At 41.2% G+C, this 19,020-nt stretch overlaps 1 protein-coding gene across 3 annotated transcripts in view; it reads left to right on the top strand.

The window, feature by feature from the left end:
* Positions 1-6,601: 6,601 nt before the first annotated feature.
* gabra1 (gamma-aminobutyric acid type A receptor subunit alpha1) overlaps positions 6,602-19,020 on the top strand; it is a 33,669-nt gene continuing 21,250 nt past the window's right edge. Inside the window, exons 1-5 of one of the 3 annotated variants that reach the window (XM_089017145.1) lie at positions 6,602-6,829; positions 8,389-8,493; positions 14,118-14,215; positions 15,802-15,869; positions 17,677-17,897. In XM_089017145.1, coding sequence (XP_088873271.1) covers positions 8,414-8,493; positions 14,118-14,215; positions 15,802-15,869; positions 17,677-17,897 — 467 coding nt within the window. In that variant the 5' untranslated portion in view covers positions 6,602-6,829; positions 8,389-8,413. Of the gene's footprint in view, positions 6,830-7,363; positions 7,496-7,982; positions 8,054-8,388; positions 8,494-14,117; positions 14,216-15,801; positions 15,870-17,676; positions 17,898-19,020 lie in introns of those variants that run through there. The other 2 variants (XM_089017144.1, XM_089017143.1) reach the window with 2 other exon arrangements.

The raw sequence follows: 19,020 nt of genomic DNA, 5'->3' as shown, positions 1-19,020 counted from the left end.
AATAGATAGCTAATAGCTAGCCAGCTAGATAGCTAGCCAGCTAGATAGATATGTAGCTAATAAATAGCTAGCTACATAGCCGGCCAGGGAGCTAGATAGCAAATAGCTATCTATTGGCTAGCTAACTAGCTTTCTATCTAATAGCAGCAGTTATAACGTGTCAAAAACCTAACGGAGGCTCAGAGGGCATCTAGCCTTTTCAATGGGAGCAATCACAGCTAGGCGATGAGGAATAAACGCATCACAGTGGACGAGAGAAAGTATTTGAAGTGAAGCAACTCAGCAACAGGAACAGATGGTCAACGGGATTTGAATGCTCGGACCAACCTCAACTGTTGCGCGGTGGTTGGCTGAATCGCAAGATTATAATCGCACGTTACATAAACTCACGAGTGACGGTGACGAGGGTGCCCGCCGTGGCGTCTGCAGACTCGTGTTGTGTTATTTTGACTTCTAGATGACGCCGTGGGAGTGGCTGCCTTTACAGCAGCGCCTGCATTTTGTTCTTGTACTGCTTCCTTTAACACGTTTGATGCTATGAATTGGGAATTTCCCCATTGTAAGATGAAGAAAGGTTTTCTTATCTTATTTAATCTTATCATATCTCATTTTATCTTTCAATACAGTACAAGAAACAAGAAATAAGAAAAGCAAAAAATAAGCAAAAAGGGTCCACTCATAGAGGCAAGCCTGATTTCAATTTTTGGTCCTCACTAAACAGGATAAATGTGTTGTCAACAAACAGCTTTTTAAGTCCTCATTTTGCGTAACAGACAAAAAATGGATATGAAGACTTGGAAGGTATTTCACAGAACTCCAAAACGGGATCATAAAGAATATACATTTTACATTGCATTTCAAAGGAATAAATGTGGTCCACCACATCACCATCTGCTGGTTGGAGGCTTATTTTGCGCCGCCTGCAAAGTTATTTCGAGATATAATGCGGATTTTTGGAGCAAAAGCAGCTTCACGGTATGATTTAATAGAAATCACAAAATGTAGATAAGCACCCGCTGGAATTTACTCATCGTCACAAGGCCACCCTCAATTATTTCAGCCTTGCCAGATTGAATTGATCAACGATACGAAGATACCTTGCGTCAAGGTTGGCCAAGAAGGGTGCGAAAGGAGATCCTATTCAGGAACTGACATTCTAACCATCGCCGCCAACTGGTTGCGGGAAAGTTCATCAAAGGCAGAGAGCAAGATGAGTAATCAAGTGGTACTTGGGCTCCTTTGTTTCAAGACTTCAGAAAGGAGCTTCTGAAATGCCTTTTGATGTATCTGTTTAAAAGGTAGTCTCAATCACAAATGATTACCCTATTTTCCGGTGTCTAAGGCACATCCAAAAGCCTTCTTTTTCTTTCAAAGATGCGCCTGTGCCTTATACCCAGGTGTGTGTTATATAGTATGTCAAGTCATATTGGTCTCGCAACGACTGTCAGTAGCCTCCTTTTGACTCCCCCACCACCGAGAAGAAGTAGTGCGTAACCCCAGCCTGTTGCGCTTCATAATGTGGCTTGCCTTATATTTGTAAACATTTATATACTGTATTTTCACAGCAGAGTATAAGCATTCCCAATAGAGTATAAGCATTCCCAATAAATTGTGTATTTTCAAACTTTTCCCATATATAAGGCACACCGGACAATAAGCCGCACCTTCAATGAATGAAAAAAGTATTCCAAATATAATTTATAAATATAAAAAAGTTTTCTGAACACAAGGCGCACAACATTATAAGGCACTAGAGTAGAGGCTGGGGTTCTGCACTACTTCTACAAGGAGAAATGGAGTCAGTGGCTGCTGACAGTAGTTGCGAGACCTGTTGTGTCTCAATATTACTTCATATATAAGGCGCACCTGCATATAAGGCACAGGGTCATCTTTTGAAGAAAATGAAGACTTTTCGGAGTGCCATATCCACCGGAAAATACGGTATTTAGATATTGTATTTGTATTTATTTTTTCATTCATTGAAGATGTGCCTTATAGTCCAGTGTGCAATATAAAAGTATAAAAGTTTGAATATATGCCATTCATTGGGGGATAATAATAATAATAATACATTTCATTTGTAAGCACCTTTCAAAACTCTGAAGGTCACTTTACAGTCACAGGATCAGCATATACGACGGTGTGCCTTATACACTGGAAAATACTGTATATGGGTTCTACTTTTGTAGATGGGGTATGAAACCCTCTCAACCTATTTATTATTATTATTATTATTATTATTATTATTATTATTATTATTATTATTATTATTATTTTAATTTCCCGATTGGTCTCTCCAACAGCGGTTCGGCACTCCTTCTTGCAAGTCCACAACAGCGGTTCTAACTCACCCTCACTGCACTTATAACTTTAACAACCTTGGGTGTAACAGATTCTGACTCATATCCAGTACAGCAAACAAATTGATCGATTGATCTGTTTCATACTGTTTGCACAGCAAAACAAACCAACACGGTTCACAAGTGTGTTCCTTAATAAAGCTAACCATGCGAGTGACTCACACATACGACACGAACCACTGAGCACACCGGGGAAAAGGCACACATCTCCGCTCAGCACTTACTTGGCTGCAGGCCACCCCTCGATATACCCCCCTCCATCCCCAATCCCCTTTCCTACTTCATATAAATGACACAAGGCTGGCTGCGACATACAGCTGAGGAATGTCAATTTCGAGTGTAGCCTACTGTAAGATTGTGTAAAACCAAACACATTATCAGTGCGTATACGGCGCAGCATGATGGATGCGCGATGCAAAGGAGAGACTCTGCCCCTCATCCCTTTTGCAGTTATTCCCGAAAAAAACAGCGGGGGGTATCAAAAAGCGTGTTCACTGGGAGTGATTATTTTCTCATAACGCACACATCTCTCAAGCAAATTACAACCATCAATCTCTCTCTGTTTAGTTTAGTCCTCACTTCACATCTTCATCAGCTGGCCGAAGGTGGAGGTGGGATTGGCTCGGCCCCAGTGCCTCACGGTGTGAGAAAGAACTGTGAAAGCTCATCATTCGGCGGAGGCAGCGTCCCAACAGATGGCGCTGTCTTTCTTGCCAATATTTATACAAAGACACAATCGCCGAATCCGAGCTTTGACCTAAGAATGGTGATGAAAATCCAAACCACTAGCCCAGAGGTCGGGAACCTTTTTGACGAAGAGAGCCATAAAAGTAAAACTTTTCAATAAAATGTTAGAATGTATTGTTTGAAATAACTTTGGGATAGGACTCACAATTAGCATGAATGGTTTTCCATTCCTCGTGATTGGTAAAAATCCAGCCAAACGATTGGAATGGAAGTTAACTTGCCGGGTCCATACGCAAAGTTACTGCTAGCTAGCCTGCACATGGCTCATTGGCTTCCACACTTGCTTTCTGCTGTCTCTCGCAGTGGTATATTGATGCTAATGTTAGCATGGGGCTTGTCAAAGTGCCACAGACATTCGACTGTTTCATCGATGGTATTGTTTCATTGCAAATTAGAACCAGAACTTTTTCTCTACGCAAAGGCGAATCCTTCCGTTCATTAAACCTGAAGTATACGATATTTGTCATTTTTTACTCGTCAGGCTTATTTAAAAGGGGCATTTACCTGTTTCAACATGAACGGCCATAGGTCAGTATCATCCAATCAAGATTGCTCTTTGAACATCAACGGCCACCTTAGGTCAGTATCATACAATCAAAATTGCGCTTTCCGTCAACTGCAGCCCAAATAGGAAATGAACAGCAAAAAAGCGAGAATATGTATTTAGTTTTATCAGTGAGCCAGATGCAACCATCAAAAGAGCCATATATGGCTCGCGAGCCAGAGGTTCCCGACCCTTGCATGCCTTGAAACTGCCTGGTTACAAAGTGCAAACTCATGTTGTGAACCCTGTGCGCTGATGCTCACATCAAATGGCAACACAAATGTGACATGACCAGAAGCAAGAATCGGAGCAATGCTTTTTGATCCAAAGTGTGATCTCCGCGTCCGCTTAATAGCTTGTTAAACGATTTCAGGCTCCGTTAAACAATGTCCTGCGCATGATTTGAGTTGGCACTTTATAATAATATATTTCAATTGGGATATATTGACATTTTGCACGGTGCACTGGCTGTTAAATCGAGTCGGGAGGTCCCGAATTCGGAGTTTAGATCTGGCTCACGTATGGATTGTGCATGTTTTCTCTTGCCTTGAGGCTACACAAAACATCTTCGCTTTAGTGAAGTGAATCAGATTGTTCATACAGGCATAAATGTGCCAGTGAATGCTTATTTGTTTACTGAATACAACACAGGTGTCAAAGTCATGGCCCGCGGGCCAAATCTGGCCCACAAAATCATTTTATTCCGCGTGCGAAAGCAAATCAAGCATGTCGAGTTCCGTGATGCAATCTAAAGTCTGAACCGAAATTTCAAATTGTCATGTGTGAACCATAATAACAGTAATTATTCTTGACTTCAGATTTGAAAATGAGTTATTTGTCTATTTGTTGTGCACTCTGCATTTAATATGTCGAGGAGATGAACCATTCTAATGGTTTCCCCAAATTCATATCGGCCTTTGAGAAGAAACCATAAATTCAATGTGGTGTGCGGCAAAAAATGAGTTACACAACCCTGGAATACACGATGTACCCCAGTTCTCACCCAATGTCACCTCATTCGGGACACAAATGAAATCTGTGGTTTAGAGAAAATTAAAGTGTTGTTTTGGAAATTCTTATTTTTACATGTACCATTTTTTTCAGGTTATAAACCGCACTTGATTATAAAGCACACTTTGAAGGAATGACACATTTTAATATTTTTCCATAATTAGGTCGCGCCAAATCATTAGGCGCAAATTCAATGAATGGCATATTTTTTACTCATTCACTGCCAGACGTGCAAAAATGTTTCCACTCTTGTGCCAGGGATTTTGTCATTGTCACTCAAATTCCAAGATCCACAGACTATTGACCTTTAGGACAACCTAAACATTCATTGCAGCGCAAGAAACCTTAGACTCTCTTCTTTCATCAGAAAAAAAAGAGTTAATTCCTAAATTATGGGTCTAGAGTTATATGATCTTGAAATGAGGGTGCCTGTCCAAAATACACTACAATACAATACAATGCATACATATTGGTTTATATTGGATTGGATTGGATTTGCCTTTATTAGTCTCGCAGTGGAGAAATTTACATTTCACAGCACTTTATATATTTTTATAGCGCTTTAACAACAGCTGAAGTTGGAACAAAGCGCTAACATGGAAAAAAAAAAGGAAATTCTGCCCCCTTGTGGAAGGGAGAAAACATTACCAGAGACCTGCCCAGCGCTTTATTGGCACCCAAGCGAGAAAAAAACAAAACCCGAACTAATTCAGGAATGGCACTCTACGTCATATTTTCAATTTTTGAATAAATCTGTGAATGGCAGTGACAGAGTTAAACTTTTTCCATATACAAGGTACACCGAATTATAAGGCGCACCTCAAATTAATGACATGGAGAATGATGGATGGATAGATGTATAAATGGATAGATGGACAGATGGATAGAGTGAACTATAGACCACATAGCTCGTCCAATGCTATTGATTGGTTCCATTTGCTGTTTATAAATGGATTAATGGGCTGCACCATTAAAATTATGTCTGGGTCTCTTTGGGACAAATACCGGTAATATTCAAATGGCACCTCAACTGCCCCAAATCGACGCCAGCCCACCTGAAATCTGCTCTCAAAATCAGATGGACAGTCCACCACTGAATGTTTCCAACCCACTTTAGTGAGATATGCAGCACGTTTCCACATGACAATAATGTTGTTACAGAAATCACGTGTTAAAAATAATATCCAATTATTTTATCGGTTGTACGCTCGTCGAGGCGTGCACGCGCTCTGGCAAGGCACTGGCACGTGTTGTACACGCTCCACGCCGACGTGCACGCGCTCAGAGGCGGGACGCGTCACACGCAGATACGATCGGGGAGACTACTTTTAGTCTTCTGACAATACAGTTGAGCTTTATGGAGTGAATAATTATTCATTATTATTTTTGTTCTTGTTAGGAAGAACGTTCGGCGCATTTCAAGGGGGAGTCTGATGGGATGGAACGCAGCCGCCACGTCGCTTCAAAACTAATCATTCACACTCCACTTTAGTCACGCGTAAAAAAGCGGGGTGGGGGTGTGTATGTGGGGGAGTGGGATACAGTGCAACCGATGCATGCACAACTGACGTCCCCTACTGAAATGCAAATAAACGGAAGGAAACGCGTGAGTCATTGAAGAAGGAACGCTTCATTACGAATAAATCCCTGTTTGTAAAATTATTTTAAAAAACAATAAATACACACCCGCACGCGCACACAAAAATATTCATCATCATGTCATTTTATGCTCATGTTGCGCGCATTAACGAGGTGGTTGTGGTGGTGGCATTCAATTGGGTGGTGATGAGAAGAGGTGAAGGGGGGTGAAAATGTCCTCTGATTTGTAGTTTAACTTGACTACAAAAATTATAGGCTGGCTGGTTGGTCGACCAACCCGGCACCCCCCCCCCCTTTCGTCTCCCCTCCCTCTCCCTCCCTTGCAGATGCACGCAGCTCGGCGCGCGCTCAGTGTGGAGTGGCGCGCATGCAGCGGCACATTCGCTCCATACACTCTCACACTTGTAATTTTCACTCGTGATATCTTCCCCTACGACTTTCTTTATTTTTTATTTTATTTTATTTTTTTACGCCACGCTAAAAAGATTCGCGCAGGATTTCATTTTGGATCGAGAGAGAAGAAAGCCAACGAACCGGGGGAAAAGGCTCGTCACGTCGGCGCAAGCTGGTGAGCCGCTGTGTCTCTTTACTCTTATTTGAATTGCACTGAGGATGTTGTTCTGAGGGGGTGTCACCCTGCCTTTTGGAGGACCGCGGATGAGAGCCAGCCCCGTGTGGGGATGCTGATGGGTCGACGCTGCCCCCCCCCAAATATAATGAATACATGGAATTCAGTTATGTTATATTTAGCTCCAATTGCAAAGGGATGACAGCAGCGGAAGTTAAATAGTGCTGCATATAGTATAAAATGGGCGGTCTCGCGTAATCTGACATGGAATCCTCACATGCATCCTCCCTGTGGATCCGTTCAACGCGCATCCCTTCGCAAGGTGAAGTGCGTTTTTCATTAGGAGTGAGGGGGGGGTCATTATGATCATCTTAATATATTCCTTTATTGTTGTCAGTAGATTTGACTGAAGCAGAGGGAGATAGAGAAAATGGGGGTGCGGGGGGGGGGGGGGGGGTTGTAGAGAGAGAGAAGAGAGAGAGACCTGCATACATATCGTCTCCAGCAGCCTCCAGCTAGAATTCGTCAGATGTGAGATCACACAGGATTTACTTTCTACCCCCCACTTCTCCCCTAATATTTTATTTTTTTATTACCATTCTGGCTTAGAGAAGATATTCAAACTTTGAATCGGGTATACAAGCGTCTATTCCGAACTCATCTGCTGTAAGTGACTCATTTATTACCCCTCCACCCCGTAGGATACTACAAAATAGGATTTGAGGATTTGGGGTTGGGTTGCGAATAGGTGGGGGTGGCAGCAGCAGGCGAGAGTGGGGGGGGGGTGTTCTCATTACGGACGAAAATGAGGACTTCGGGAGTCAGGCATCGAAATAGATTTCAGGCGAGGCGGGAGGTTGGATGGACAGAGGAGAGAATTCAGTGGCGTAGCCAGCGCCCGGAAGAGCGCGCGCGTCGTCGCATCATTACGCAGAAACGGGGATCAGCATGCACGGAGGAGTCTTGCAGTGATGCCAGTTGCATGCTAAATCTTCAACCTTCTTTTCCGATAGATACGTGTCACGTAACATTGTGGCGCCTTGAGCGAGGAGGATGTTATTTTTGTGCTTGGGATAAGTTTGAAAGTGGGCTCTCTTTTTTTGGGAGGGTGGGGGGTTATTGCTTTTTACATAATCTGCACCAGGCTGCAAATCCTTGTCAGCTAAAGGATTTACTCATTTTTTTTAGAACCAATATAGTTGCGAAGCCCATTGGACTTGATTTGTAAGTAATTCAGACACGTCCACAAAATGTTGTCTTTTGGTGCTGGCATCATGACACTCGCATAATGAGCGAGGAGGAAGCAAATGTTCTTATTTTATTCAGAGATGAGGAAAATAGAAGGCAGGGGGGAGTGGAGGGGGGTATCGAGGGTTTGATATTGCGGTACAGCGGCCGTTCACATTGCAGGTTCAGAAAATAAAACAGTCTGTGTACCAACCTCGATCTAATCACTGAACATTCTCAGATTGTTATCGTATTATCATTGTCACCAATTATGTGTGTACAATCCTGTTTTTAACCTCTCCCTGTCTCTCTTTCTATGCTCTGACCTCCAGCTGTGAAAGGTCCTCATATTCAACAATGTGTGAACGGGGCAGCGTGGCCTCGCTGTGCCTGGGGGCTTGCTTGCTCATTGCCCACATCGTCCTGGGTGCGAAAAGGTAAACATCAATAACATTCTCCATCTCAGACAAATACTCAAAAAGTGCATGAATAGCAGCATTGCATTGTTTGTGATATGGACCACAAAAAAACAAACAAACAAACAAAAAAACGGTGCGGTGAGCTATTTTATTGTCTTGAGTGTGATGTTCTATTTCACTTGATGTGTTGGTGTTCGCTGTGGTTGTAAAGTGGGGCATTCCCACAAGACACCTCCATGCTTGTTATTTTGTCGAGATAATGAGATAAAGAGGGAAAATAGCCATGATGCATGTCATGGTGGTGTTGCATATTAACTGCGAGTGGGATAACTGGATGCTTTAGGTCACGCTCGACGGTCTGGAGAACATGACTAAATTAGTGGTCATATTTGGATGAAATGACAGGAGAAAAAAATGCTTGTTTGAGATTACATCATAATCTGATTCAAATGTTTTGGTTTATTGTACGCAACTCTGTCATGATACATCAACAGTGGATCAATGGTGAGCAAATAAGGCAGGGTTGTAATTCTACAGCCGGTTTAACTGCAGGGGGCGGGGGGGGGGGCTGCGCCTTGTTGAGGATCAATCAGGGCTGGCCTTGAATTATTCACCAAAAGTGTCAAGAGAGGCGCAGCCGACTTAAACGTTGATTCAATGCCGAGATGCTGCGGCCTCGTCAAACCATTTACAACGACGTGTCCTTTTAAGTGCAAAAAATAAATAAAAAGACTCAGTTGCATAACAATTTGCATTGATGTTGTCGATGATTGCCACGCGGTGACGTCACCAGCCAAATTTCTGTTGTTTATACATGAGAGGACATCAAAGCCACTGAGGGCCTTCCACAAAAGCATCATTATCGACTATCAATAGAATCTAATTCGCTTTTGGAAATCTATCATAGAATTTTAAATTCCCCTCTGAAAAAAAACAACAACAAACGTCCTTAATGAGAACTATCTCGATGAGATGTACAGTAGCAAGGAAAAAAGGGGGGTGAGGGAGACGTTATTGTTGAGCGGTATTGTTGCGGTTTAGATGACCTGTAGATGGGGATGGTGCACAATGTTTTCTGTACAAACAACACCCCCACCTTCCCCACCACCCCTAGCTGTTTCAATGTGCAGTCTTCTCCCGAGCATCTTTTTACGCCTGCATTCTTACATGATGGTTTATTAATTTTCATCACAACCGCAACCGGGAGTGCACTGAACTTGCAGTATAAACACATGGCCAGGATGTAAATGCGTGTAAATGTGCATCTGTTAGTGGGGTGGCGGTTTAAATTGTTTATCACGAAGTTTTATGTTCTCTGTGCTGGTGATGAATGACTAATTCAGAAAAAGTTTTTTTTAATAATACCATCCGAAAACGAAAACTAGCGCAAATGGTAGACCGCAACATTGTATCATGTACTCAAATATGGTTCTACATTTAAATCAACTCTGATGTTTGTTACATATCTACTTTGACAGTAAAAATTGTTCTAAAAAGGGACAAATGCATCATCGAACCATCAGAGTAACAAAAAATGTCTTGAATGTTTGGGTACGAGATCTAAATTATATTGGGATGCAGTGGCGGGCCGTGCATTTCACTTCTATGCCTTCAGTAGTGCTACATCTGAATCAATCAGCTGTGAAGGTGGTGTGATATTACTGCACGTCCACTAGAGGGCCAGGAAATAATTTGTGACTGGAAGAAACGTACGAAACATAATAATAAAAATACATTTAATTTATAAGCGCCTTTCAAAATTCTCAAGGACACTATATTGTCATTAAACTGTTCGTTTTTTTTATGATGAATGTGTGGATTCGCGATAACCTCATAAAATTGCAATATTATTTGCTATTTTTGCTAGCTTCGGAGCTATCAATCTAAATTATGTCTGTCTATTCTTGAAAAGTCCGTCTTGAAAGTTTCTTGAACAGTAAATCTCCAAACAAATCCATTTCTTCTCCTCCTTCAGCCATTGTAGGTTGAAAAAAACACTATTAAATCAACTCAATCGCTCGCTACAGATACAGTGTGCTAGCTCTGGTTTGGACTTATCACTAGCGGCTAGTGTGACTAGCCAATCATAGTTTGTGAAAACTCTGACGTTCCCAGCGCCTTCCAGCAGGCCTTGGGTTGCCAACTCAAACTCGGATTGGTTAAAGCAACCGATTCATCGACATGAATTTTTATGCTCCGGGGCCTGCAGAACTGATTGTGAAGGCATCCAGGTAGAGTTATGACCCTGGTAGCAAATGATGCCTGAAATGAGTGGTTAAATGCTTAAATACGAAACCACACATCTGGAAGTGGCACAACAGGGGAAAAGCAATGAATGGAAGCTGAAAGACAATTTGGAATTATTTAAAGAATTCATGGACAAAATAGAATTTATATTAGTCTGTGATTCAGATATTCCTTGTGTGTTCTACATACTTGGCAATAAAGATGATTTCTGATTCTGATTCTGATATTGTTAGGCCAGCAGAGAAGGCTTTGCTGGCCCTGACAACCACCACTGTTGGCATGTGTTTTTGGTAAAAATAATAAATAATGATAACTGCTATCACCTAATTTAGGCTTTTATAGAATATACTTTTTTTGTTCGTTTTCATTGTCACTTTTTTTTGCATCAGAGAAGAAAATAATTACAAATTCGGTGCAATTTGCTGTTGGCGAACGATGTTTTAAACCTTTTTATACAAATCCACGTCTGACAGTGTGGCAGCATCTGTATTTAGAAAGCAAAATGTCCTGCAGCTTACACTCAATCAGCCACAATCCCTCAGCCTTGACGGTGAGCTGCGTGTCGCTTCTTCGCTCAGACTCGCTCACCTTTTCCTGACCCTCTCCCGCTTCTCTTCCCGCCTCATCGCCATCTGCACCAGTGCCTTTATTTATGTTTTGTCCTCCTTCGAACAATTTTTATGATTATTTTTTGCCCTCTTATACGTTTCTCCGCGAGCAATATTCCCACCCACGGCTGCCATGCCTTTTCCCACTTCCCTTCTGTTGCGTTGGGTCCGCCGCAAACTCATCTCCATGACCTCTCCCTCTCCTTGGACCAGTTGAGCGAGGCGAGCTTGTTTCCAAACATTGGCTGTTTATTCAGCAGAGGGGCGAGATTTTGCCTTTAGCCTATTAACTCATTCACTGCCAGACGATGTGCAAAAATGTGTCCACTCCAGTGCCGGGGTTTTTGTCATTTTAACTCAAATTGCAGGATCCACAGAATATTGACTTTTAGTACTACATAAACATTCAACACGGCGTTAGAAAGTGTAGACTCTCTTCTTTAATTCGAAAAAATAGTTAATTCCTAAGCTATCTGGATCTGGAGGTATCCGAGCTTGAAAAGGGGGTGCCTGTACAAAATACAAGACAATACTTACATACTGATTTACATAGCGCTTTCACAACAACTGAAGATGTAACAACGGAATGCCACTAACATGGACAAAAAGTAAATATGCTGCCCCCTCGTGGAAGGGAAAAAATTGCCAGAGGTCTGACCAACGCTTTATCGGCAAGAAAAACAAAAACCCGAAAACATTTGGGAATGGCGCTCCACATCATGCTTTTCAATTCAGGAATGGCAGTGAATGAGTTAAAATAATTAAGTTCATAAAAATCAGAATATTCTGATTGCTTCACTGCATTGCTCTCGTTCCCACTCTCTCATATATATATATATGAAATATGCATGCACAATTATCACCGGTGAGTGTTTAGGCTCGAAGCATTTTGTTTCATGTTCAAGCCCTGCACATCCAGCAGGGTTTGAGTGGCCTGAAAGACCATATTAAGATATTAATAATGGATTGCAATTTCTATCACGATTGTGCCGACGTATGCGCGGGCTGTGCATTCCCGCTTTCTATACGATGAATAAAAGTGGCTTTAATGCACACAAACATGTCGCCTATTAATACGCACGGCCATAATATGGAGTCACTTAATGAGGTACACCTCAAAGGAAGCGTTGTACCATCCATTTGCGTCAACAAAAATACGTACGTTAACGAATGTGTGCGATTAAAATAGGATATGGGCGCAAAATGTTTTAGATGGTTATATTCTCCACAAAAAAAAAAAAGCAGAGAGCGGGTCGGGTAATATGGAATGACGTCAGCTGTCTGCTTTTTTATACTCTTGAGAGTGACGTGTCATTGGGATCTGAAAATGGCATGATTCTGTCATTTGCAAACCAACAACTTCAAATTTGAGGTGTGACTTGAAAGTTTGGAAGGTGAAACTTGCATTTTCATCTTGAAGTCAGCCTAGGAGAGTCAATGGACAAAATAAGGCATGTGGAATGCCTGTGTTCATACAACTTGACTTTGGTCACACAAGCCCTTGAAACACAACAACATGAAATATATGGTATTGTACACTTGGACGATAAAACAAATACTTTTTTTTAGTAATGTAATTCTAAAATCGGGTCCAGATTTAAATATATGAGATCAAGGAATCAAATAAAACGGTTCCTATCGATCAGATCTTGGCGTACTTGGACATAGCAAACAAATATTTTGCATTGTCTCATCCCGCGAGAGGTACAACCTGCATATGTGGAACTGTCGCGGCTTGGAATTGAAGCGAATTTACATGGGACAGGAGATGTGAGACAATCTCTTTTCGTCAACGGATGCTACAGCTCCGTGTTTGCTTTCAACATTTAGCGAGTAGCAGACATGCGCATTTCACCAATATGTCCTCGATCAACTGGTGAAAAGGATGCTTTGATCTCTGGATGCTCTTTCATCTAGAACTGCTTCACACAACAAAGAGGGTGCAGAAAGTGCTTAAGATTGAATGACTGTATGTGTCTTTTTATTGCCATATTATTTGTTATTTAGTTTTTTGTTGTTGTTTTTACTTCAAACTGGTGCCCCGATAGTTGCTGCCTTTACATAAGCTCCTGTATTTTGTTTTTCTACTTCTTTATTTCCTTTCCTCTTACTTTTATTACTTTGCTGCTGTGAAATGTAAATTTCTCCAGTGTGAGACTAATTAAGGCTAATCCAATCCAATTTGATTTTTATTTGTTACGCTTTGACTTCCAACCTTGTCAAACATAAACTTTGATACAAAACGTGTTCAATCAGTTTATGAAGACGTACACACAGTGTTAAATGAAAAAAAATAAAGATCGACCTAACCTTCACTGTGACCTTGACTTTGAGATTTGACATGAAGCATTTTTTAAATTTCTTGCTATGACCAGACTTTCCCTAGAAGCCCCACGAAGGCTCGTCTTGCCGTGATTTCGCATTTTGACCTTCAGATTAAACCCCTTTAACTAACTCTGAAACTAAATAATCTATTTGCTGAACGCCAAATATTAACTCACCAACAAATAGCAATCGGGACCATCTCACTTCAGTTCGTATTTTTTCTCTGTGGTTGAGTTTTCTGATCGTGCGTCACACTCTGCTATTGTGCACTTTTTCCATCGCCGCTGCCTCTTCAACGACAGGCATTCTCCTCATTGTTGTCAACCATGAGTCATGCTCCGAAGCGGCCTATTTATTTTATTTTTTCTATTCCTACTGTTCTTTAAGCTTTTTTGTTTGTTTCAATGGTAGTTTGCGCTCTTTGCGGCCGTGATCTGACATCCTCTTTCCTGTTTTTGGCAGCTCTGGGGAGGACAGTGAACACAACACGACAGTGTTTACCAAGATTCTAGACAGTCTTCTGGATGGTTACGACAACCGCCTGAGGCCAGGACTAGGAGGTCAGTAACCATAAATGATGCATCACACACAAAGTTGGCTCAGTATGACTATACTAAATAAATGTTAGATCCAGATCGATATCATCGTACAATTTCCATGGTTGCTACTAAAGGCTTTGCAAGTTGATAGAGAGATTGCATATAGGAACCCGCCATTTTTATAAAAGCTTACAAGTGTGAGTTTACTTTCGCCATGCGATGAATGCTCAAAGCTAACCTTGCCACAGTGCAAGATGAAATCTGGCCAGCGACCAGCGCTCTGGGGATGGTGGTGATTTTCATGCATGATGAAACTTCCATATTTGCTATTGTCGCTCCTAAATGGCTCACCATGTTACTTTTTTTCTTAGGTTGGTTAAAGGATCAAATAAACAGCACCAAAAATGTCTTTGGAAGAACTTGAAAGGGAAAATCATATTATATATATATATTATATATCGAAAATTTTTACATTGAAATAATAAATACATAATACGTTAATACAATCTTTAAATGGATGAGGGCACACATATTCGCCTCATGATATATTGATGCTGGTTTAAGCAGTACAATATTGCTATTTTGCGCCACACTTAACTCATTTACTGCCATTCACGATTTTATTCAGGAATTGAAAATATGACGTAGCGCGCCATCCCGAATTTGTTCTAGTTTTGTTTTTTTCTTGCTGGGTGCCGATTAAGTGCTGGCGAGACCTCTGGCAATGTTTTCTACATACAAGGGGCAGCATTTTCCTTTTTTGCATGTTAGCGCTTCGTTCCAGCTTCAGCTGTTGTTATAGCGCTATATAAACCAATATGTGTATATTTCATTGTATTTTGGACAGGTGCTCCACTTTCAAGCTCCTATAACCGCAGACACACATAATTTAGGAATTAACTATTTTTTTCTGAAGAAAGAAGAGAGTCCAAGGTGTTTAATGATGCATTAAATGTTTATGTAGTCCTAAAACTCACTATTCTGCGGGTCCTGGAGTTCAAGTGACAATGTCAGAAACCCTGGCACTGGAGTGGACACATTTTTTTTGCACATGACCGGCAGTGAATGAGTTATTGACCCCGCTATGGTGAATCTGTGTAGATCTGGACTGTTTCAATCACTTGCCACCAAAAAAGGAAGAAAGCAATGAAAAAAGCCATTTTCAGGTACACTTCATTGGCCAGAAATGAGGGATCTATATTGTGTGAAGTGTCGCGCGAAGGACACCGAAGTTTGTGCCGCTGCTCTACAGCAGTCAACCAATCAAAAGAGCAGGAGAAATGATGGGGATGAACTTCATCGTGTTCAACAAAAGCGGGAATGTGTGGGGTGGAGAAACCATCAAATGTTATGTGAGCACAGCGGCTTATTTGCAGCAATGTTGCAAATTTATGAGAAGATTGAACTGTGCACTTAACGGGGCTGACATTGAAGCCAATATTAGCAGAAATGCGTCGTGACATCCAAAACGGGACAATTTTATTTGTGCTGTTTGGGAACCGGGGACCCAGCCAGGTGGTTTTGTATTAACAGCTTAGGCAGAGGGGGTGGAGAGCAAAGGAATGCCACTGATAGGCACTCACCCTCCCAATTTCCTGCTTCAACAGAGCGTGTAACTGAAGTCAAGACTGACATTTTCGTGACCAGTATCGGGCCAGTTTCGGACCATGACATGGTAAGTCTTTCATTTTCTTTTGTTTGTTTTGTTTCACGCCAGCCTAAATGTCACCAGTTTCCCTTTTTGTGTCCATCAACATTCCTTTTCATTGCCAATTGTGAACCCAGGAGTGTTCTTCTCTCTTTAAAAGCGTAGTCCTCATGCTATGATTCATTTCACTAACTGGTGTTGTATTTATAAAACTGACTCCAGTGATATGTATTTGCTTGCCGACACTAAGTAATCCTACTCTGCCCCCACCCCCTCCGCATGTGACGATCACGGACACTAATTTTCACAGTGCGTCATTTATTAGCATGCAGGAATCGAAACGACGCAGTCGTCGAAGTGAAACTCTTGCCATCAACTGAATCAGGCCTCTGGAGAATTTAGTAGGAAATCATACAAAACGATAAGCACGGTATGCAAATTGAATTGGAGGATTTACAAGCAATGTGAGCAATGCCAAACAAGTCCTGTGCACATTCCCACAATCATACACTACTGCACGCTGTCGTAAAAAAATAATGTTTTGATACTTATTGTGAATTAGACAACAAACACATTATTTAAACAAAAACATTATTTATTATTATTATTATTATTATTATTATTATTAGTCATAGTAGTAGTAGTAGTCGTAACAATAATTAATTTTAATTTTTATTTTAATTTTTATAATGTGAAACTGTTGGAACCTGACCAAAACTGAAATAGTTCCCACAAGAGCATCTGCTGGATGACTTCTTTGTATTGTTACAATACAATGCCAAATTCTTGTGTCGAGCAGCATTTGGTATTATTTCATTAGACTAACGTTCTTGTTCACAAGTAGAAATACGATCTTTTGCGGTACTGAAAACCGACTCTAGCGTTCACCATATAATGTTGTCACTCGAACCCAACTACTCAACCAGTCGAATGAAATGAAAGAATGTGAATAACTCAACTAAAAAAAAGACAAAAACAAATTTGCTCCAATTTTCTATCCCTAACATTGTCATACAATATTTGTCAAACTTCCCATAAGTGCTTGCAACTAATTAACCTCACCCAAATTCGTCCTTTTGTACTTTTTCCGCTTTGCACATGTACAAGTGCGTGCATTATTTTTGACATCATCCTTGTTAATTGCGCCAGCTGACATGCAGGCCAGAAAGAACATCTGAGGGACATTTTCTTCTTCCACTACCTTGGATCTGTGTCTCGATTCTTCCTAATTATCTCACTGAGGCTGAATGGCTGGAAGAAGGGGAGGGGTGATGGAGGGGGACATGCTGTCCTATAATTGTAACAGCCTCACTTTACTGCGCTGAGTCGCGATGTGGAACCATTAAAATCTGCTCTCAGCTCCAATCTCGAGCCTGCGTCAAAATGCAACCGGGCGCTTCCTTTTTGTTCCTATTTGCATTTGGATTGCTTGTAAAATGGCCTCTCTCATGAACATTTTCGAAATGTTCCCAATGACCAGAAGCTGAATTTGTAAGGCACTGTATTAGGCTGGACATATCCCGCTTATTAAGGAAAACAAAATGATTTTTTTGGGGAGGGTGAAAGAAACACGAATGACTACGCTCCAACCGGGGCAGTCATTCTCTGAGAAAGCCGACAAGGCAGAGCACCTCAGCATCATGGGCGAAAGCCTTTAACATGAAGAGACAGTAACCAGCGGGGAAAGTAGGCCGAGGCCAAGGTATAAAATTCAGAGTCAAAGAGCCTGTCAAAGGGTAAAGAAAAAAAAGGTTGTATTCTTTTCTAATCCACGAAGGTTGAATTCATACAGCGAGCCATGTCAACACTGTGGCCTTTCATTCTCCCCTCGCAGGAGTACACCATTGATGTATTCTTCAGACAGAGTTGGAAGGATGAGAGGTTAAAGTTCAAGGGCCCCATGGCCGTACTGCGTCTCAACAACCTGATGGCCAGCAAGATCTGGACACCCGACACCTTCTTTCATAACGGCAAGAAGTCGGTGGCCCATAACATGACCATGCCTAACAAACTGCTGCGCATCACGGAGGAAGGCACGCTGCTCTACACGATGAGGTATGACGCCATGACGGATTCGTGCAAACCATCAAATGGACTCTTGCAGACCAAATCGGATCTGTTGGTGGCCGCTTTCACAAAATGTCAATGCTATGTAGGGAATTCGAAATCTTCCCTTTGTCGGATGTCAGAAAACCACAATGAATTGTCACCAAAATTCACATTTATTTAAAATTTACAACATCCAAATGATCTTGTCATACTACACAAGCCCTTTCGCTGCCCATCTTTAATATAATAATAAATAATAATAATAATAATAATAATAATAATAATAATAATAATACATGTTATTTCTAAGCACCTTTCAAAACTCTCAAAATCACTTTACAGTTACGGCAGCCACACGCGCCAGCTCAACTCAACCCGGAAGTAACTCAAAAAGATAGAAAGCTAGCCAGTTTGCCAATAGATACCAAGACAGCTAATAGCTAGCTAGCTAGATGGCTAATATGTTTCCTGACTCAAATAGCTAGGTGGCTAGCTATATAGCTAATACTATCTAGCTTGCTATCTATTAGCTATATAGCTAGTTACCTAGCTATTTGAGTCAGGAAACATTAGCTATATAGCTATCTATTAGCCATCTATCTAGCTTGCTATCTATTAGCTATATAGCTATATCGTCTCAAAACTCACTTGTACTATTTGGCATTCAACTCAGCATGATTCCGAATTGATTTTGGTTTCACTCCCTGGTGCTTTATCTTTGTGACAGCTTTATTTCCCGTAACTGATAGCTGTCCATGATAAGCGCTTTGTTGCAGCTTGTTTAAGCACTGTATAAATCAATATGTATTGTATGGTAGATTGCATTAAGCCTTTTTATCTCCTCAGATGTTCACTAGTGAGAAAACATTCACAATCACTACCGATTCATCTCTAAGAATATCCAAAAATTGCTTCACGATTTGCAATAAAACATTTTCGTGAAGCTGGAATGAGAATCTATATGGAGGAAGATGTTTATATCCAGAAAATCCAAAATATCTGTGCAACCGTTTTGATGTTAGCTCAAAGGCTGATTAAGATTATTTGCATTTTTACTTTTCGGGATTTTGAAGATACGCCAAATCCACATTAAAACGTGACATTTGTGAAATGCAAAGTCGGTTGTCAT

This window comes from Hippocampus bargibanti, linkage group LG16, assembly GCF_051943395.1.
Source record: "Hippocampus bargibanti isolate YZ-2025 linkage group LG16, ASM5194339v1, whole genome shotgun sequence".
Taxonomy (NCBI): Eukaryota; Metazoa; Chordata; class Actinopteri; order Syngnathiformes; family Syngnathidae; genus Hippocampus; species Hippocampus bargibanti.
This window is presented reverse-complemented; position numbering and strand designations above follow the sequence as displayed.